General features: G+C 38.5%; 1 protein-coding gene across 1 annotated transcript in view; it reads left to right on the top strand.

The window, feature by feature from the left end:
* ME2 (malic enzyme 2) overlaps nucleotides 1-21,700 on the top strand; it is a 70,758-nt gene that overhangs the window by 26,354 nt on the left and 22,704 nt on the right. Inside the window, exons 3-12 of the mRNA XM_007973992.3 lie at nucleotides 1,859-1,992; nucleotides 6,566-6,715; nucleotides 10,946-11,021; nucleotides 12,124-12,285; nucleotides 12,893-12,996; nucleotides 15,251-15,360; nucleotides 15,468-15,565; nucleotides 16,356-16,469; nucleotides 19,443-19,557; nucleotides 21,093-21,235. Coding sequence (XP_007972183.1) covers nucleotides 1,859-1,992; nucleotides 6,566-6,715; nucleotides 10,946-11,021; nucleotides 12,124-12,285; nucleotides 12,893-12,996; nucleotides 15,251-15,360; nucleotides 15,468-15,565; nucleotides 16,356-16,469; nucleotides 19,443-19,557; nucleotides 21,093-21,235 — 1,206 coding nt within the window. The remainder of the gene's footprint in view (nucleotides 1-1,858; nucleotides 1,993-6,565; nucleotides 6,716-10,945; nucleotides 11,022-12,123; nucleotides 12,286-12,892; nucleotides 12,997-15,250; nucleotides 15,361-15,467; nucleotides 15,566-16,355; nucleotides 16,470-19,442; nucleotides 19,558-21,092; nucleotides 21,236-21,700) is intronic.

Genomic DNA, 21,700 nt, shown 5'->3' with positions numbered 1-21,700 from the left:
CTGGACATTTTAAATAGGATAGCAGCTCAGGAAATCAAATACTCCTCCCAGGGTTTGTTGTATTGCTGCTCCTTTTGCTTGTTTAGTGATATTTCCAAACCAATTCTTTTCTTTTTTTGAGACGGAGTATCGCTCTTTTGTGCAGGCTGGAGTACAGTGGCATAATCTTGGCTCACTGCAACCTCCACCTCCCAGGTTCAAGCGACTCTTCTGCCTCAGCCCCCCAAGTAGCTGAGACCACAGGCACGTGCCACTATGCCCAGCTAATTTTTGTATTTTTAGTAGAGACGGGGGTTTCACCATGTTGGCCAGGCTGGTCTCGAACTCCTGACCTCAGGTGATCTGCCCTCCTTGGCCTCCCAAAGTGCTGGGATTACAGGCATGAGCCACTGTGCCCGGCCTCCAAACTAATTCTTTATAAAGTCTGTGTTCTTGTACATGCCCACTGAAGTCTCTGATTGGTTAGTTTTGTGGTCAGCTGATAATTAGACAAAGACTTAAATGCTTGGAACTAGTAAATTTCCCATTTTTTGCCAAGCGGCTGTGTGCATGTTGCGGCATACCTCCAGCACTGAGCCAGGCAGTTTACAACTACCCAAAAGCCTTCACTTCCTGCTTGCACAGAGCCTCAAGGTTAGCCAGAGGTGTGAGCTAGGGTCTTTTTCAGGTGTTTCCTGAATGTGTCCATAGCTCATGTATGTGACCTTTTAGAGTCCCAGTAATACCTCATGGCTTTTCAAAGCTCCAATCCCATGGTCGTCTCATTCTTTAGCTTTTCCTTGTCAGCTTTTTGGTTACCCTGTTGTTTTCCTCAACTGTTATCTACTGTCTTGGGCAGCTGCTATGCTAAATTATTGCCTCTTGATTGTTTCCAACAAGCACTTCTGGGGAAATGGCTTTTCACACTGGGTGAGCACCAAGTTAGGTCAAATGAAGACAGCCTTGCAAGTGGGGTCTTCCAGGAAACCACCTGACAGGTCAAATAATGACATTTTCCTGGAATGGGGTTTTAGAAGAATCTCCAGCCCCTTCTCCCTGCTCCAGTGGCTTCCAGGCTGCTGATTTTCACAGTAATTGTGAGGTGTTAGTTTTCAGTTTAAAACTGGCACAAAACTTGCTGCTTACTGAAATCCAGCCATTTTTCCTGAATAACTGCTCCCTGATTGCTACATTCCTTTGGTAGATTTCCAGAATGTTGAAGAAGTTGTTTCTGGTTATTTGTCCAGTGTTCTTGTTGCTTTTATGGAGGAAAAGATTTTCTAAAGGCCTTGCTCCAGCATTTTCACTGACATTGTTTTGATATGAAGAATTTAACCCATAGTCAAATACCAGAAATTGAAAAAGATTTTCTTATGATATAGATTAATTTTTTCTAAAGGATCATTTCTTCTATCCCCTTTTTTATGGTATTTCATGGTATGAATATACTATAGGATGGTTAACTGTTTCATAGTTAATGGGCTTTTGTTAGCTTGTAATAGCCAAGAGAACTAGAAACGACGTTACAACTAAATTTTTGTATATGCCTCTGTATGCCATTAAGAATGTTTTTCTAGAATGGCTACCTGGAAGTCAGATTGCTTGATGAATAATATGTGCATTAAAAAAATTTAAGAATACTTTAAAACTGTCTTCTAAAGGCCTAAACTGGTTTATATTTCCAGCAGTGGTTTGTGAGAATATCTCTTTTCCACACCCTGACCAATACTGGACATCAGTCTTACAAAGTTTTGAAAGCCTGGGCAAAAATAATATGTCATTGATTTTTCAAATTTGCATTTAAATTATATTTTGAAGAACAATGTCATTGCTACCCCAGTAAGTAATAATTTTTAATCCTTTTATTTCTCCTCTTTAGGGAATGGCATTTACTTTACAAGAACGACAAATGCTTGGTCTTCAAGGACTTCTACCTCCCAAAATAGAGACACAAGATATTCAAGCCTTACGATTCCATAGAAACTTAAAGAAAATGACTAGCCCTTTGGAAAAGTAAGAGTTGGTTAGATGTTTCATTTTTTTATTGGTATTCTGATTAGAAAACTTGTGAGCATTATGGTTATTATGGCATGAGAAATATACAATCTCATATAAGTTTGTGTTTTGTCAGTTAACTACTTTTATAATGATTGTGTTTCTTTTACTTCAGTGAATACTTCACAAGTATTCACTGTTGTAAACTTAACAAATTAGTTTTTATGCTTACAGTCAGAGCAATTCAGATTTCAATGAAATATTAGAAGCAAGGGATACCATCTAATTTGCAATCATTTTATTCAACAACTTTTATTGATCACCTACTTTGTGTTGACACTGTACCAGCCACTGAGGCTATAAAGTGGGTAATAGATAGGGTGACCATATGCTATATCACCTAATCCAGGATACTTTGGAGAATAAAAAAGAGGTATACCTAAAGCTATCCCTGGCAAACTTTTTTTTTTTCTTTTTTTTGGACGGAATCTCGCTCTGTTGCCCAGGCTGGAGTGCAGTGGCGCGGTCTCAGCTTACTGCCGTCTCTGCCTCCTGTGTTCAAGCAGTTCTCCTGCCTCAGCTGAGTAGTTCCAACTACCTGAGTAGTTGGAATTACAGGCACCCATCACCATGCCTGGCTCATTTTTGTATTTTTAGTAGAGGTGGAGTTTCACCATGTTGGCCAGGCTGGTGTCGAACTCCTGACCTCAGGTGATTCGCCCGCCTCGGCCTCCCAAAGTGCTGGGATTACAGGCGTGAGCCACTGCACCTGGCCTTTTTCTTTTTCTTTCTTTCTTTTTTTTTTTTTTTTTTTTTGATACAGGGTCTCACTCTGTTGCCCAGGCTGGAGTGCAGTGGCACAGTTTCGGCCCACTGTAACCTCCACCTCCCAGGCTCAAGCAATTCGCCCACCTCAGCCTCCCAAGTAGCTGGGATTACAGGAGTACACCACCATACCCGGCTAGTGTTTGTAGTTTTTAGTAGAGACAGGGTTTCACCGTGTTGCCCAGGCTGGTCTCGAACTCCTGGACTCAAGCAGTTTACTCGCCTTGGCCTCCCAAAGTGCTGGGGTTACAGGCTTGAGCCACTGCACCAGGCAGCAAACAATATATATGACCAACCCAGTAACTCACAGCCCTGTCTTCTAAAAGGTCATCAACAGATAGTTATGCTATGATTGTTATTGGTCCCTAGACCACAATGTACAGTACAATGAGAAAAAGGTACATGCAGATATATTCTGAGAGCCTGCAGAGGGCATCTAGCTCAACTTGGGGGAATCAGATAAAAGCTTCCTGAAGGAAATGATGCCTAAGCTGAATTGTAAATGGTATGTTACAGGTAGCAGGCCAAGTATTCTGGGTAGAGGGATAAGTCTGCATGTGGAACTAAGCGTATCAATTGAGTTTGTTAAGTATAGGAGATTATTGGTGACTGGTAAGAGTGGTTTCTTTGGAGTGATGGAGCAAAAGAGATACTGTGATAGACTGAAAAATGAATGGAAGGGGAGGAAATGTAAACTACCCTCTCAAGAAGTTCAGATAAGGAGGGAAGGAAGACGTTGAACAATAAGTAAAGCGAGACTTGGGATTAAGTATGTTTCAAGCTGGGAGAAAGTTTCATGTTTCATCGTAGTTATGAGGAATGAGCCCAGGAGAAAGGATAATTGATAGAGCAAGGTCTCAGGGAAAGGAAGAAGGCATAGGGTCAAATGCAGAGATAGAGCGGCTGGCCTTGAGCAGGAACAAAGAACAGCTCATTCTCCAAAGCTGGAGGAAAGATAAATACAGATATTAGTAAGGATAACTATGGAGATGATTGAGCAGAAGTAATGAACTCTCAGTTTAGCTGATGACCTTGCTTTCCTTTATGACATAGAATATGAAAGTCATCACTCAAATGTAGAAGGGCAAAGGTTGAGTAGAGTTGGTGAAGAGAGTGATAAATGCTTGGAAGAGCCACGTAGCTATAAGATAAAGCTGAACAAAAGCTAGGCTTGGTGGCTCATGTCCCAGCACTTTGGGAGGTCAAGGTGGGAGGATCACTTGAGCCCAAGAGTTCCAGACCAGCCTGGGCAACACAGTGGGACCCTGTTTCTACAAAATTAAAAAAAAAAAAAAAAATTAACCAGGCATGCTGTTACACACCTATAGTTCCAGCAACTTAGAAGACTGAGGCAGGAGGATAACTTAAGCCCAGGAGGTCGAGGCTGCAGTGAGCCATGATTGCACCACTGCACTCCAGCCTGGGTGATAGAGTGAGAGCCTGTCTCAAAAAAAAAAGAAAAGAAAAAGGCTGAACAAGAGCAGGTTAAAGGGGTGAGAGCAGACTCTGATGGCCTGGTGGCAAGATCTTGTTTATATCGGTGCCATTCTGCACAGCAATGTTATTTTTCCACAGAAAAGATGAAATGTAACATTGATTCAGGCTTGGAGTTTGCAGGGCTGGCAAAGGTTACATCAATTCATTCAGTTAATATTCAGGACTGCTATGTGTCTGGCACTGTTCTAAGTTTTGGAGCTCCAAAAATGAAAACACTCAGCCCTTCTCTTCAGAGAGTTCACTGTCTCTGGTGGAAAGGCAGACACTGTGGAAGGGGAGTACAGTGAAAAATCATGTGGGGATTCCTAAACAGGAATGACAGGGAGATATTTGCTCAGAGTGAGAGATTTGATCCTTGGATTCAGAGTAGGAAACAAAGAGAATCCCCAAGGGAGCCCATAGAATTGGGAGAGAATGAAGCAGTCAGAGTTAGAGATCCCTCTGAAGGATGACGAAGTGAGGGCATCATATGGTTACCCAAAGTGGTAGAGGATTGTGATCCGAGAGTGGATAAGGGCATTCACCATTACTGAGCTATAGCGATCCTAGGTGAGTGCTGCCCATCACTGAGGTACACAGAAGAGTGACTAAAGTGAAATAAAGAAAATGGTAACGTTGAAGAGATCCATGACTTGCACAGCTTCCCTCTATCACATGCCTCGTAGGTCATCTGTTCTTTCCTTAACATTACTTCCATCTCACAAAGCCATCCATTCCATTTTAGCAGCCCAGTTTGTTTACTTCCCTATACTGCAGAGAAATCTTCCCTTTAATTTCTATCTATTGATACCATTTCTTCCGCTATTAGCTATGTAGAAAATATAATTGAAGGGATCACTTCTCCCCATTTATTCACCAAATATTTGCACACCAGTTGTATGCCACATATTGCTATTAATAGTTCCTGGAACTATAGAAGTATATGAGGTGATCATTTCTAACTTATGGTATTGTCTAGACTGGAGGAAGCCAGAAAGTCAAGAAGTGGAGTGAGAGTTACAGAGGGAAGTAGCGTATCATGGGACCTGAAAACAGGAAAGTCTAAAACGTGTATGTATACATGATAGGGGAGGGGAGTGGATAGAAAAGGGGCCCCAGAGAGCACGCCACCTGAGCTACATTTGGAGCGCACGTGTATAGGACTATGCCTGGAGAGAGAGTGCAGGCAAAGGGTGCATCAAACGCAGCAAGTCCAGGTTGAGTTGTGATCCTTTTGAGGAGCTAAGTAAGTCAGCATGAAGAAGATGAGGCTGAAAAGTAGGCAGAGGTCTTGTTAACTATTTTAGGAGCTTGAGCCTTATTTTACGACAATTTATTTGGAAGCGAAATGATCACAGTTAGGTTTTTAAGAGAAGAATGAATTGGAGCATAGGAGGAAAATTGTATTTATAAAGACTGGTAAGAAGGCTTTTGAGGTAGCCCAGCTGAGAAATGGTGGTAGCTTGTACTGTGCGAGGGTGGAAGGAGCAAATGGATATATTTGAAAGCTATTTAGCAGGTAGACTCTGTAGGACTTGGTGATTTATAGGATTGGTGTTGGGGAGGGTAGGAGAGGAAGAAATCAAGAATGGAATCTGGGTTTCGCATTTGGTCATATGGTAGCAGAAGAAACAAGGTCAGGGAAAGATAAGTCTGCTTTAGACATATTTAATTCAAGATGATTACTGACTTTCAAGCTTTCAAGCCGATAGTTCCCTGTTCTCTAAATTTAAAAAGAAGTTATTTATATATTTATTGACATCAATTGACAATTGCCTTTTTTGTGCTGCTTCTGCACTCTGTGTAGACCTTATAATGCTTCTAACCCTCCTGGGTTATAAACTCCTTGAAAACAGGGGTCACTTCTTATATCTCTGGAAAATGATGCCAAGCAGATAGTGTTAAGCAAATGTTTGAATTAATGCCACTTTATTTTGCTTCCTTGTTTATATGTCAGTGTCCTTGAAGACTGATTCTTTAAGGGTAGGGACCTCATAGTGATCTTTGCATTTCCAGTGCCTTCTACAGAGCCTGACCCACAGTAAGGGTTCAGTAAACATTGTTTCTATTGTTACTTCATCGTCATCATCATCATCTACCATTTAAGTACCCTCATATTTTTGTTAATTTTTAGTCCTGGGTGTTAAATAGTGATAATCTGAGGTTTGGGGTTTTTTTAGAATGTGATGTGAGCGGGGCTCAATTTCAATTTTAGGTTTAACTTTCGTAAGCCAAGACTTTTAATGTAATGCAGGCTGACTTAGACATTATTTACTGTGCTTAATTTCAGATATATCTACATAATGGGAATACAAGAAAGAAATGAGAAATTGTTTTATAGAATACTGCAAGATGACATTGAGAGTTTAATGCCAATTGTATATACACCAACGGTTGGTCTTGCCTGCTCCCAGTATGGACACATCTTTAGAAGACCTAAGTAAGGCTTATTTAAAAAAGAAAACTTGTAAATGATTACTGAATAAGGAAAACATCATTCCATAACAGCTATTACATTTCTATTTTATATATCTTAGCCGAATCACATTTCCTACCTCACAAAAATGTAATTTTTATTAAAAGTGATTAACAAAAACCCAACATATTCATAACTTTTATCTTTGTAAAAATAGTATCATTCATTTCTAATCTTCTTTAAATTATTGTGATTGTTAGAGTAATTATATACTTTTAGAACCTGCCCCCCAACCAAAAAAAGTCTTAATTCTGGTGGGAGATAATCCAGAATTATTAAAATTTTTGTCAATAAAGCCAAATTAAGAGATTTTTTTTCTCTTTTTTTGATCGGTTTTAATTTGTTTGTTTTTTGTTTTTGAGAGAGTCTCACTTGGTCACCCAGGCTGGAGTGGAGTGCAGCAGTATGATCTTGGCTCACTGCAACCTCCGCCTCCCAGGTTCAAGTGATTCTCGTACCTCAGCCTCCCTAGTAGGTGAAATTACAGGTGCACACCAACACGCCTGCTAATTTTTGGATTTTTAGTAGAAATGGGATGTCGCCATGTTGGCTGGGCTGGTCTTGAACTTCTTACATCAGGCTGCCTCAGCCAGCCTCAGCCTCCCAAAGTGCTGGGATTTACAGGCATGAGCCACTGCAGCCTGTTCTCCTTTTTTTGTTTTTTTTAATGAATTTTCATTTCAAATAGTTCTAGCACCTACAAACATTGTAAATGGGAAGAGTACTGAAATGGCGAGAACTGACTATATTCCTTGAATGAGTCACATGATCCCCATGAATGTGTTTCCTTGTGTAAAATGGGAATAGCAGGACCTATCAAAGAGCTATTAGAGAAACCAATGTGACAGTTCTTTGGAAAATTATAAGCTATATATATATACACACACACACACACACACACACACGCACATACATGCGCACACACACACACACACGCATGCTGTTTTTACTTAATCTGAGTTTTCTTGTCTTATTCCTCTAATCTATTATTACTTTTCTCAATCCTTATAATATTTTCCCCACGCCCAATTAACACATTCTTCCACGTGTGGAAATTCAAACAATGTATGACAGCTTTTATATTCAGTCTCCTGTCATCTAGTCTAGTGGCTTTCAAACTTTAATGTGTGTAAGAAATACCTGTGGGACTTACTCAAAATGTTGATCTCTGCCAACTTTCCTCTTCTCCCCATCCCCAAGATTTCTGATGAAAAAGAAAAAAAGTCTGGAGGTCCGGATTTTAGTGAGCACCCTCAGTGATTGTGTTGCAGGTATTCCCTGGAAGACACTGAGAAACAGACTGTTCTAACCTATATGCTGCCAACAGTTACTGTAACTAAAACATTTCTGTGACATAACCATGCTGTTCAGCTATTTTATAGTTTCCTTATTAGAATGATTAAAAGATAGAGAGAAACTTGGAAATACTGATGCCTGAGCCCCACCCCCAGAGATTCAGATTCAGTTAGTCTAGACTTAGGAGTTTCACAAAAGAGCCTGGTGTGATTCTGATGTGTACCCAGAGTTGAGAACTGACGTGAAACATGAAGAGCATGGCTTATGTGTGAGGGCAAATACTGTTTATTATTTATGCAATGTATTGTGCTATGGATTTTCTTGTTGTTGTTCGTTTTGTTTTTGTAGATGGTCATTAAATCTTGGTTGGTTGATTGATCTAAACTTTAAGCCAATTAAATCAGAATCTTTGGAGGTGGGACCCTGGCATTTTACAGCTTACCAGATGATTCCATTATATAGCCATGATTGAGATATTGCTGAACTAAACTGATTTGAACTGTAATGGTAGTGCCAAATTTAAGATACCAATGAGACAGTTAAACATAAGATCAGTTTGACAGCAATGAGGATCTGTTGGCCCTCATGTCTGCCTGAACTGTGTTCTTGAACCTGCATTTCTTCTTTTTTTCCTCCTTCTCTTCCTTCCTTCTTTGCTTTCTCTTTTGAAATCTGGATTGATTATCTGAATTAGGTAACAACATACTGTGTTTAAAATGACTTTTTGTTAGCCATTCCACAATTTACACAGATTTCAAAACATGTTTTACATGATAAATATAGTTGACCCTTGAACAACACAGGTGTGAAGGTCCATTTTTACTCAGGTTTTCTTGTCCTTCTGCCACCCTTGAGACAGCAAGACCAACCCTTCCTCTTCCTCCTCTTTTTGATTTTATTTTATTTTATTTTTTATTATTATTATACTTTAAGTTCTAGGGTACATGTGCATAACTTGCAGGTTTGTTACATATGTATACTTGTGCCATGTTGCTGTGCTGCACCCATCAACTCGTCAACACCCATCAACTCGTCATTTACATCAGGTATAACTCCCAGTGCAATCCCTCCCCCCTCCCTCCTCCCCATGATAGGCCCCGGTGTGTGATGTTCCCCTTCCTGAGTCCAAGTGATGGGCAAAGACTTCATGTCTAAAACACCAAAAGCAATGGCAGCAAAAGGCAAAATTGACAAATGGGATCTAATTAAACTAAAGAGCTTCTGCACAGCAAAAGAAACTACCATCAGAGTGAACAGGCAACCTACAGAATGGGAGAAAATTTTTGCAATCTACTCATCTGACAAAGGGCTAATATCCAGAATCTACAAAGAACTCAAACAAATTTACAAGAAAAGAAACAAACAACCCCATCAAAAAGTGGGCAAAGGATATGAACAGACATTTCTCAAAAGAAGACATTCATACAGCCAACAGACACATGAAAAAATGCTCATCATCACTGGCCATCAGAGAAATGCAAATCAAAACCACAATGAGATACCATCTCACACCAGTTAGAATGGCGATCATTAAAAACTCTTTTTGATTTTGTTAATAACATTTTCTTTTTTCTAGATTACTTTATTGTAAGAATACAGTATATAATTCATATGACATACAAAATAGTGTTAGTTGGCTGGGCATGGTGACTCATTCCTTTAATCCTAGCACTTTGGGAAGCTGAGGTGGGTGGATCACTTGAGGTCAGGAGTTCGAGACCAGCCCGGCCAACCTGGTGAAACCCTGTCTCTACTAAAAATACAAACTAGCCAGGCGTGGTGGTGGGCATGTAAAATCCCAGCTACTCTGGAGGCTAAGGCAGGAGAATTGCTTGAACCCTCCGTGGGGGGGCAGAGGTTGCAGTGAGCCGAGATCATGCCACTTCACTCCAGCCTGGGTGAAAGAGCAAAACTCCGGCCGGGCGCGGTGGCTCAAGCCTGTAATCCCAGCACTTTGGGAGGCCGAGACGGGCGGATCACGAGGTCAGGAGATCGAGACCATCCTGGCTAACTCGGTGAAACCCCGACTCTACCAAAAAATACAAAAAACTAGCCGGGCGAGGTGGCGGGCGCCTGTAGTCCCAGCTACTCGGGAGGCTGAGGCAGGAGAATGGCGTAAACCCGGGAGGCGGAGCTTGCAGTGAGCTGAGATCCGGCCACTGCACTCCAGCCTGGGCGACAAAGCAAGACTCCGTCTCAAAAAAAAAAAAAAAAAAATTCTTAGTCAACCTGTGTGTTACTGGTTAGGCTTCTGGCCAGTGATAGGCAACATTAGTAGTTAAGTTTTTGGAAAATCATACAATTTTTGTACATAAATTTTTATCATGTAAATTTTTGACTTGATTTTCTAACACCCACATTGTTCAAGGGTCAACCATATGTCCAATTTTTGTCAAAAAATAATATTAAATAAGTAAAAGTAACTTTTCACTTTTTCCTTATGCTTCAGGTAGCTCATCTTTTGTGTGAATTTATTGTAATTTTCTTCTTTCCCTTCCTGCTCCTTCAAATTTCAAATTTTCAGTTTCAGTAAGTTTTAACAGTAGTTTAGTTGGCCTTGTAATGCTCTCCTGCATTGGTGGCTTGCTTCAGATTTTTTGTTTTTTTTCCTGTTGGTGTATTGAGTTTATTTGAACATGAGATGTGGATATATTTCTTCTTGGGTAAAATGATTGTATCATGTAACAATAATCTTTGTTGCATCTGCTATGAACATTGTAATTACAGTTTGAAGTACTTGAAAATGTTTGAAAATAAACCAGTGTGACTTAGGTAAATCTGCTTGGAAATTATACCATGTCTTGATATTTTATTAAAATATCAAAATATTTCAATTATGAACAAAAACTTAGAAACAAAGCTGTTGTGAAATGCAAAGGTGTTTTTGTTCTGTTGCAGGGGATTATTTATTTCGATCTCAGACAGAGGTCATGTTAGATCAATTGTGGATAACTGGCCAGAAAATCATGTTAAGGTACTAATAGTACAACCCTCCTTTTCACAATGTTTTCTCTTTTCTTGTAAATTACCTCTAAATCTCCAAGAACAGTTTTTCATTGTTGCTCTGATTTATTTTGCACTTATATACATGCAGATTTAGTGCTTTGCAGCTGAGGCGATGATAATAGTAGTAGTTATAAAATGGGCTACCGGTGTAGAGTTTGACTCTGAGAAAGAAATTGGAGCTAGAATACAAGGTGAGCCCTGTCGGTATCGGCACCACTGGTGTCTCCTGCCCTCTCAATATCCTTTCCTATTTCACTAATATTACTCTAGGTAAAGAAAATACTTTAAAATACCATAAAAACTTTTGTTTATAATGGTGTTAGAAAAGTTTGATTATGCCTTTTTTTCTTTTAAATATAAGATTGAGAACCTTAGCAAATATGAAAGTGTTAAATATAGCAAATATAAGCCCTGGCCTATTTAGTTATCTTTCATAAAGTGAAATGTAATAACTTATTTCAAGATCTTTGGGTAGGCTTTTGTAAATTTTATTATAGGCAACAATCTTACCTGCCTTTATACTCCCTTCCAAAATAAACGTTGATGAATGATCATTGGTTTGAATAATCTAGCAAAAATTTGGTCAAATAATTAAACTGACAGTATCATCTTAAGACCTTCCTTATAAGTAGGTATTTTTTTTTTGTTCTAGACCTTTTTCTTTTCCACAGTTGCTAAGGTTTTTCTTGTTTGGCCTAGGTTATTGTGTTGGAGTACCATACTGTTTATTTCTAAACTCTTATTTTTCTCTTATGGTAATCTCTCCATCTTGTTCATCTCTGCCATATTTAATCTTTCTGAAGATATTTTAAGTTGGTCCTTTAGTCAGAAGAATTCTATTCCTAAACCGAAGTCAGAGGGAAATCAAATCTAGTTAATGTCTCATAATAGTCAGAAATCCTAGAATTTTAAGTATGGTTGATTGGTTTATATTGGAAATTAGCCAAGAAACAATTTTGTTTTTAAGAGCAAAGAGTAAATATATGTGAAGTGACTCAATGTTTTTAAAAATGCTTTTCTTTAGTGCCCCATTTTTGACAACTTTTAATTTGCATTTTTTTGTGTTTAAGGCTGTTGTAGTGACTGATGGAGAGAGAATTTTGGGTCTTGGAGATCTGGGTGTCTATGGAATGGGAATTCCAGTAGGAAAACTTTGTTTGTATACAGCTTGTGCAGGAATACAGCCTGATAGATGCCTGCCAGTGTGTATTGATGTGGGAACTGATAATATCGTGAGTAACATCATTTTCCCCCTTTATCTTCCTCCTGTATTTTTAAAAATTTGTATAGTATCCCTCTTTTGAAAATGATAATTTAAGAAGGGAAAGTTTTATGATTAAATGTTAGTTTTTTTCTTAAACTCCACTTTTAGTATTTATATAAATAATAGTAAATTAAGTCTATTAAAAGTTTCTTGGGCTGGGCATGGTGGCTTCTGCCTGTAATCCCAGCACTTTGGAAGGCCGAGGCGGGCAGATCACTGGAGGTCAGGAGTTTGAGACCAACCCGGCCAACATGGTGAAACCCTGTCTCTACTAAAAATACAAAAAAAATTAGCCGTATGTGGTGGCACAAGCCTGTAATCCCAGCTACTTGGGAGGCTGAGGCAAGAGAATCGCTTGAGCCCAAAAGTTTCAGTGAGCCAGGATCATACCATTGCACTCCAGCCTGGGTGACAAGAGTGAGACTGTCTCAAAAAAGAAAAAATAAAGTTTCTTGAAGGGTAATACATTTAAAAAATTGTATTAGTAATTTTTTATTTTGCAATTTTTATTGTATGTGTTTAAACTGATTATATAATATAAATTATTTTATTTTTACATTTGTTTTGTTTTGTAGGCACTCTTAAAAGACCCATTTTACATGGGCTTGTACCAGAAACGAGATCGCACACAACAGTATGATGACCTGATTGATGAGTTTATGAAAGCTATTACTGACAGGTATTTTTTAAAAGTTTGAGTATATGAAAGCACTTTTAATGGGGGTGGGGGCGGGGTAAAAACTAAAGTTTTGTTTTGTTTTCCTTTATTTCTTGTGAAGATAAGCAGGAGGCGATTAAATTTTTGAGAACTTTGTTCTACTGGCTGTCTCTGCATGATTAGATGTGCTGATTTGAGGTGGTACCCATGGTCTGCCTTGCTTTCTTGAGTTACCTGACATTTTGAGGGAAGTCTGCCCTCACTGCTCCTGTCAAACCCTTGCTGCTCAGTACCTTTTTCAATCTTGACCTTCTGGCTCACGCCCACCATTCCACTGAAGCTGTTGTGCAGCTTTCATATTTTAAGTTCTCTGACCATTTGGCCCTCCCACCTCTCTACCTCTTTGCAACATCGACTAAGGTTTTCCCACTTCTATGTCCTTGAAACTCTCTCTTCTCTTGATTGCTAAACAGCTTCCTCCTAACTTGGTCTTCCTCCCACCTTTCTCTCTCTCTTTTTTTTTTTTTTTTTTGGTCATCTTCACAGGTTCTTGCTGTCTTATTAAATGTGGATAACCACCTAGTCCTCTTCTCTTTCAGCCATGTCAACTATGACCTTTATGCATGTTACTACTAAACCCATAAAAACCCATCTGTAATCCCCCTGCTCTTCTGAGGCCTGCATTTCTAATAATCAGAATATTCCATCTGGATATTCTGTTGTGTGTGCATATTCATGTCCCACACTGAACTCCTTTCCTTTCCAAACAACCTATCTTCTGTATTCTCACCGTCTATTATTGGCAGTAACATTCATCCTATTGCCAAAACTTTGATCTTGGTGTTATGTTTGACCCTTCTGCCTTCTCCATCAGTCTCCCGTGCAGTCAGATATTCCTCAAATTCAGTGGGTACTACCACTTAAATGTCTCTTGTTTTCCATTACCACAATCTTGCTCTCTCCTTATGTCTCTTCTGAGGTTTTCTAATTCTTCCTCTAGTTTCTCTCCTCTCCAGTTCATCTCCACCTTAATACCAGATTAATTGTTTTGAAACATGTACTTCATTATGTCATTCTTTTGCTTGAAATCTCTCATTGGTTTCCTATTGCCATAGGATAAAGTCAAACTCTTTACCTTAATGATCTAACCCTGGCCTACCTTTAAAATTGCTGGCATGTAGAAGGTATTTAAAAATTAATTCCTTTTCAGAGTCGAAGTCAACAAGTCTAAAACTGAACTTTACATCTTCCCAGAAATTGTCATCTCTCCTTCTTCCTCTCACTTTCCTACCTTGGACAACCAAATAGTATCTTCTTAGTTATCCCAGTTACCTTGACATTGTAACAGCTTCTTCCTCATTTCCCAGTTGATCCTTATCAATTTCTATTCATCCTAACAGCTCATAATTACTCCTTTTGCTTCCTGCACCTTCTGCTTCAGATCTCTTGTCTTTGTATCACAGTAGCCTCCTAGTTGCTTCTGCCACTCGCATCTTTCCCCACACCAATATGTGCTACGTATCACTGGCAGGTTTATCCTTCCTAAAGGTAGTCATATGTGAATTTTTTCCTTTCTTGGCAGCCTTCACTGTTTCTACATGGGATGCAGAAGAAAGTCCCTCTTCTCTAATTTAGCATTAGAGATTCTCCCTTATTTGGTCCCAACATGTATTAACCAACTTCTCCCTTATCTCTTAATGTAAACCATGAAATGTATAGCCAGACTGTTGAAAATTCAGGGTCACCCTAATAATAGCCTGCTTTTCTTTCTACCTCTTTACTTTTTGTTCTTTCAGGGCCCACCTCCTTTTCAAGCCTTCCCTTACTACTTTAGCTCACCTAAACGATTTACATCTTCTTTTGCTGAATGTCAGTGAACTCAAATAGCAATTATTTTTCAGTTACTTATTTAATATATACTTTTTTGTGTTGCTGTTTAACTATTAATGTAATGAGAATATGCATATCAAATATATATTTTTTGAGGTTCAGAGTCAAAGGAAGTGTCTCCTGGACACTTGAAAATAGTTTACATAGATTGATATCCCATGGGTTTATCATGGTGCCACGTTCTTTTTAAACACCTCATACTTTTTTTATTGAATAATTTCTACATTTTGGATCTAGTCTTTTACAGGCTCTGAAATTTTTCAGAGGGCCTTAATTGAACTAACATAATACATTATTTTTGAATGCTATTATAGGGAATATTAGGTGGAAAGCTGTTTCATAGTATTATTTTCATCACAACTATTGTGGGTTTTGCTGTTTTTAGATATGGTCGGAACACACTCATTCAGTTCGAAGACTTTGGAAATCATAATGCGTTCAGATTTTTGAGAAAGTACCGAGAAAAATATTGTACTTTCAATGATGATATTCAAGGTAAAGCAAAAAAAAAAAAAAAAAAACTTTAGGGTTTGGATTCCTACTTTTTAAACATTTTTAATGTGCCCATTTTTTATTTGTAAAACTCTTTGTTTTTCTTATAGGGACAGCTGCAGTAGCTCTAGCAGGTCTTCTTGCAGCACAAAAAGTAATTAGTAAACCAATCTCCGAACACAAAATCTTATTCCTTGGAGCAGGAGAGGTAAGTTTTGTAGGCTTTTTAAAACTTAAGCCCATCCTCTCTTCTAGAATTGGAAAATGGGCAGAATATTGATATTTATAAAAGAGCATAATGACCCTGTAATTTTGTTGAGATAGAGGGTATGAAATCAAGACTTCTTCTGTAAAACAGGTAATTTAAAATATGTTTAGAGAGAATATCACAAAGAATTTTTGTTTGATTCGTAAGGGAAAAATAAACCAAATAGTTCTTATTATAGCATATAATTTTGCTATTTAGAAGGCTATTGGGGGATGTATGTTTTGACTAGTACACAGTTTCGTACTTTTTGTAATGTTGGTTTTCATCAAATATGTTGTGATTCTTTTTTTTTTTTTTTTTTTTTTTTTTTTTTTTTTTTTTTTGAGATGGAGTCTGGCTCTGTCGCCCAGGCTGGAGTGCAGTGGCCAGATCTCAGCTCACTGCAAGCTCCGCCTCCCGGGTTTACGCCATTCTCCTGCCTCAGCCTCCGGAGTAGCTGGGACTACAGGCACCCGCCACCTCGCCTGGCTAGTTTTTTGTACTTTTTAGTAGAGACGGGGTTTCACCGTGTTAGCCAGGATGGTCTCGATCTCCTGACCTCGTGATCCGCCCGTCTCGGCCTCCCAAAGTGCTGGGATTACAGGCTTGAGCCACCGTGCCCGGCCATGTTGTGATTCTTTAGCATATAGCATATATATAAGATTATATGCTATATAATCTTCATATATAAAGTGATTCAAGCATTGCATCATACTCTAGTATATATTGAAATTTATGTTTTGTTGAACAGGCTGCTCTTGGAATTGCAAATCTTATAGTTATGTCTATGGTAGAAAATGGCCTGTCAGAACAAGAGGCACAACAGAAAATCTGGATGTTTGACAAGTATGGTTTATTAGTTAAGGTAAGGTATTTAAAATTTGGAGAAGCAAAAGAGTGTATTATATTTTTAGTTGGATTTTAAAAATATTATTCCTTAAAATCTTGTTTCTCATTGGAGTCTCCAAATTATACCAATTGGGACCTTCCATTCTCTTTTTAACAAATGTCCCCAGTCTTGTTGTCTTTTACAAAGACTCCTGCTTCATATTTAATTAATCTGTATGTTGGCATCAGACTTACTCTTTCTTGCTTTGTTCTCTTGCTCTTAAGAGATCAAATGGCCACTGTACAAGTATGATTGTGTTTGACGCTCTTAAAACTAGGTTTTTAATACGAACTGAGAATTTCCTGATTAAATTACAGTATTACAGAACTGTTGATATTTGAGCAGAATTTTTTTTTTTTAATTTTCTTAATTTTTTTGGTGGGGGGGAAGGGGGATGAAGTCTCTCTCTGTCACCCAGGCTGGAGTGCAGTGGTGCGATCTCACCTCACTGCAACTTCTGCCTCCTGGGTTCAAGTGATTCTCCTGCCTGAGCCTCCCGAGGCCACTGTGCCTAGCCATGAGCAGAAATTCTTAACCCTTTGGAGATGATAAGCCCCTGAAGCAATCTAATAAAAATCTATGGACCCTTTCCCCAGGAAAAAAGCATGTGCTCCTGAAGCCAATTTATGGATAATAAAGAGCTTATCTCCCAGATTAACTTAGTACCTTTGGGCCTGACTATCTTTGTTGGCATTGATTACCATTTTCACTAGCTTAAGAATGTCATATATCTTCTACTGTGTAACACATTGAAATATAAGTAAACTGTTTCATAGTTAAACCAATCCAGTACACAATGCTATTATATTTTTGTACGTACACATTAAAATATAATGGTATAGCTGTTGCTTGGCATTTATGTCTGTGGAGCAAGCTATCTAAATGTACTTTACTCCAGTTCTAAAATCTTTTCTTCTTAATTAGAACCAGTATTCTATTAGTACAAAAAATAAAATGAAAAATTGACATATGTGAATGAAAAATCTTGAATGCTTAAACTACATGTAATTTAAAATGTAATAGTAGTTATATACTAGACATTGTTATAAGACTTTACAAGACTTTATAAGACTTTCCTTTAATCATCTCAAAAACCCCTGTGAAGTTTTACAAATGAAGAAACAGTTTAAAAGGTAAAGGGAGTTATCCAAAGTCATCAGCTTATAAGTGATGGAGGCAGGATTCGAAACCAAGTATCCTGACTGTGAAGTCTGTGCTCTGAATAATTAAACTGTGCTGCCTCCCAAAGAGGCTGTAACTACCATATTTAACTACCATATTTACTAGTATGTAAGGCACAAGGATAAAACATCACATATTTAGAAGGCTATTGGGGGATGTATGTTTTGACTAGTACACAGTTTAGTTTGGTACTTTTTGTAATGTTGGTTTTCATCAAATATGTTGTGATTCTTTAGCATATTGGTAGGTCATGTCTAACACGGTATTGGTAGCTACAATGTGTTTACTTAGCACAAAGTGAGAACCCTGTCCATCTCCATATTCATTATCAGATTATATATTTCTTTTCCAGTGTGCAGGTAGCTTGGCCTATGGGCATTAGGCTTCCAGTGTCTCCTGGTGACCCTAAACACTGCCTTTCATTTTGAAACTTTGAAAACAGTGACTTCTTATGTCACTGTTTGCTCAGCCTGGTTTTCTGAGCTGACTGATGATAGTGTGCTGCTTTTCTAGCCCCTGCAGGTTCTTATCTGGGGTTATCTTGGAGTTCTGATGGAAACACACTTTTTCAGGAGAAGTCTTCTTTTTTACCAAAATAAGAATATGAACTTCTCAGGTGGTTTTTGCATTCAGTATGTTTTTGTCTGCCTCAGATCTTTGAGAAACTCTTCATTGTTCTAGTCTGTCAGTGGTATCTCTTCTGGCTTTGTGGCACTACTAAGAATTTAACGTTTATGGTTTTTGACCTGGGATTTGGAAAAGAAAACATGTGTCTTCATTCAGCCATCTTTAACCAGAATTCCCTGTTCCTCTTGTTTCTGAACTCTTGGTAGTACAAGTCCGTGGTGGCTGTCTGCAATTCTGAAATCCTAAAGGCTTTGAAATTCCAAAATTTTTTCCGAAATTTATTTTGGTGACCAATCTGATTGCCCTGAACTTACCTAGTAGCAAAACCTGACTCAAACTACAAAGAAGCTCTTGGTAATCTTAACCTTTTGTACTTGATGTGACTATTCGTAAGTTTGTTCAGTTGTGGAGTATCTGTTGGGAGGGAGAATATGTACTATTTGATATATGCCATATTGTATTTCTAAAATATGAAAAATTCTCAGCCAGGAGTGGTGGCTCATCTCATGCCTGTGGTGACTCAGCTTCCCACTTTGGGAAGCTGAGGTGGACGGATAGCTTGAGCCCAGGAGTTTGAGACCAGCCTGGGCAACATGGCAAAACCCCATCTCTACAAAAAAAAATTAGCCAGGCATGTTGGTGTGCGCCTATAGTTCCTAAACTATAAGTAGTTTAGTGTACCTAAACGACTCTGGAGGTTGAGGTGGGAGGATCACCTGAGCCGAGGGAGATAGAGGCTGCTACTGCACTCAAGTCTGGGTGACAGAGTGGTACCCCATCTCAAACCAACCAAATTAAATTAAATATGAAAAATTCCTAATTCCAAAACTCATCTACCTCAGATAAAGGATTGTAGGCTTTTGTGCCATATTGGACTTAGGAAGACCTCATAGAGTAAATGCATTTTTTAGAGGAAGTAGAAAGTTTCTAGGAATAATGGGAGATTGGATTTTTGTTTTATATTTGAGTTTATGGACATGATGAAGATAGAATTGGAAGATACAGGTTGAAGAGGAAAGTAAATGAAAATGGAAAGACATTTCTATTGTAGAAACAATGTGTAACTCATAATGATGTCTTTTTATTTCATCCTTAACATGCGTTGACTAAAAAAATACTGTATTTTATCTCAAAATTTAGGGGCGGAAAGCAAAAATAGATAGTTATCAGGAACCATTTACTCACCCAGTCCCAGAGAGCATACCTGATACTTTTGAAGATGCAGTGAATATACTGAAGCCTTCAACTATAATCGGTAGGTAAAGTTATTCTGATAAATAATTTTACTTCCTAACTGTATGTTGCCAGTCATAATTACCATGTAGGATTACTAAAAATGAGTTGGCAGTTTTATGTTTTACCTAGATTTCAGCTTGTACAATGTTTTTCTATGATAACTTTTTGGTTACCATGCATGAAATTCAGTTACCAGATGTTGCTTTATACTTTTAGGTCCTAGACACTGTGCAGTCGATCATGCTTTGCTTTTAGAGTTGGTATGACTGTTGGACTCAAAACATGAAAAAGACCAAAGCCATTTGCAGATTTTACCAGGGAAATTCTGTGCAGACTCAAAGTTTTCGTGGGCAACAAAGCTGAAAACTTTGAGTGTGACATTGCATAGCTGCCATCAGACTATGCCATCATGGCATTACCTTCTCAGCAGAAAATGTAAAAATGTTTAAAAGAGGAGCTATTTAATTTTCTATATATCTGTAAGTTGTTTTGTTTTCTTTTTTCTTTTTTTTTTTTTCTCGAGATGGAGTCTCGCTCTGTTGCTCAGGCTGGAGTTGGCTCACTGTAACCTCCGCCTCCCAGTTTCAAGTGATTCTCTTGCCCCAGCCTCACAAGTAGCTGGGATTACAGGTGCCTGCCACCACGCCCGGCTAATTTTTGTAATTTTAGTAGAGATGGGGTTTCACCATGTTGACCAGGCTGGTCTCGAACTCCTGACCTCAGGTGATCCACCTGCCTCGGTGGGTGAGACTCCATCTCAAAAAATAAATAAATAAAAATAAACAACTCCCCATGTTCCCCACCCTCCACCCCCTAACAACCACCATTCTACTTTTCGTCTCTATGAATTTAACTACCTCATATAAATGGAATAACATGGTATTTTTCTCTTGGTGACTGGCTTATTTTATTTAGCATAATGTCAAGTTTCATCCATGTGGTAGGTAGCAAGTTTTATCTTCCCAATTAGAGTGATGAAGATAGTCGTATACTCTTTTTAAAAATTGGCTGGGCATGGTGCCTCACGTAATTCCAGCACTTTGGGAAGCCGAGGCAGGCAGATCACCTGAGGTCAGGAGTTTGAGACTAGCCTGACCAACGTGGCGAAACCCCATCTCTGCTGAAAATACAAAAATTAGCCAGGTGTGGTGGCGCACACCTTTAATCCCAGCTACCTGGGAAGGTGAGGCATGAGAATCACTTGAACCCAGGAGGGGGAGGTTGCAGTGAGCTGAGATTGTGCCACTACACTCCAGTCTGGGTGACAGAGCGAGACTCTGTCTCAAAAAACAAAAAGTTAAAAGAATAAAATTTCCCATAATTTACTATGTGTATAGTAGACAATAAATATTTAAGTGAGAACTTTCAGCATCTTGTTTTTTCTTTTCAGATTTGAGATTGCGTTCTCATAGATTTTGCATTGCTGAGATAGTGCTGTCTTTGTGATGAGATATTACCTGTGTTTTTGTTATTGCAGGCCTATTGTAGAAATGCTATTGATAAGCATTGGTTTTATACCTATAATGAAGTTGCTGTTTTTCCCTCTTACTACAGGAGTTGCAGGTGCTGGCCGTCTTTTCACTCCTGATGTAATCAGAGCCATGGCCTCTATCAATGAAAGGCCTGTAATATTTGCATTAAGTAATCCTACGGCACAGGCAGAGTGCACGGCTGAAGAAGCATATGCACTTACAGAGGTATTACTAATCACATGAATTGATATGTGTATTATTTTCCCTCCACTAGCTTATTAGTTATACATTCTTACACAGTTGTTCTAGTGGTTTCCCTAGAGATTACAGCATGCATCTATGGGTGATCAAAGTCTGATATAAATCATTGCTTATGCCAATTATGAGAAGCAGGTACTTTATAACTCCATTGAAATGCCCTCACACTGTTTGCATTATTGTTGCAAATTTTAATTTTCTATGTATTTTAAACCCAAAATACATGATTGTTATATTTAACAAAAATTATTCAGATTTACCTACATTTTAATTTATCACTATTCTTCCTGCAAGTCTGCTTCTACCTAGGATCATTTTCCTTCTACCAGAAGAATTCCTTTATTTAAGTGTAGATCTAATGAATTCTCTTGGTAATTTATTTTGCCTTCATTTTGAAGGATATTTTCACTGTGCATAGAAGTAAAAGTTGGT

Source organism: Chlorocebus sabaeus, chromosome 18 (assembly GCF_047675955.1).
Source record: "Chlorocebus sabaeus isolate Y175 chromosome 18, mChlSab1.0.hap1, whole genome shotgun sequence".
NCBI classification, from domain to species: Eukaryota; Metazoa; Chordata; class Mammalia; order Primates; family Cercopithecidae; genus Chlorocebus; species Chlorocebus sabaeus.
The sequence above is the reverse complement of the archived record's forward strand: the minus strand, read 5'-3'. Positions and strand labels throughout refer to the sequence as shown.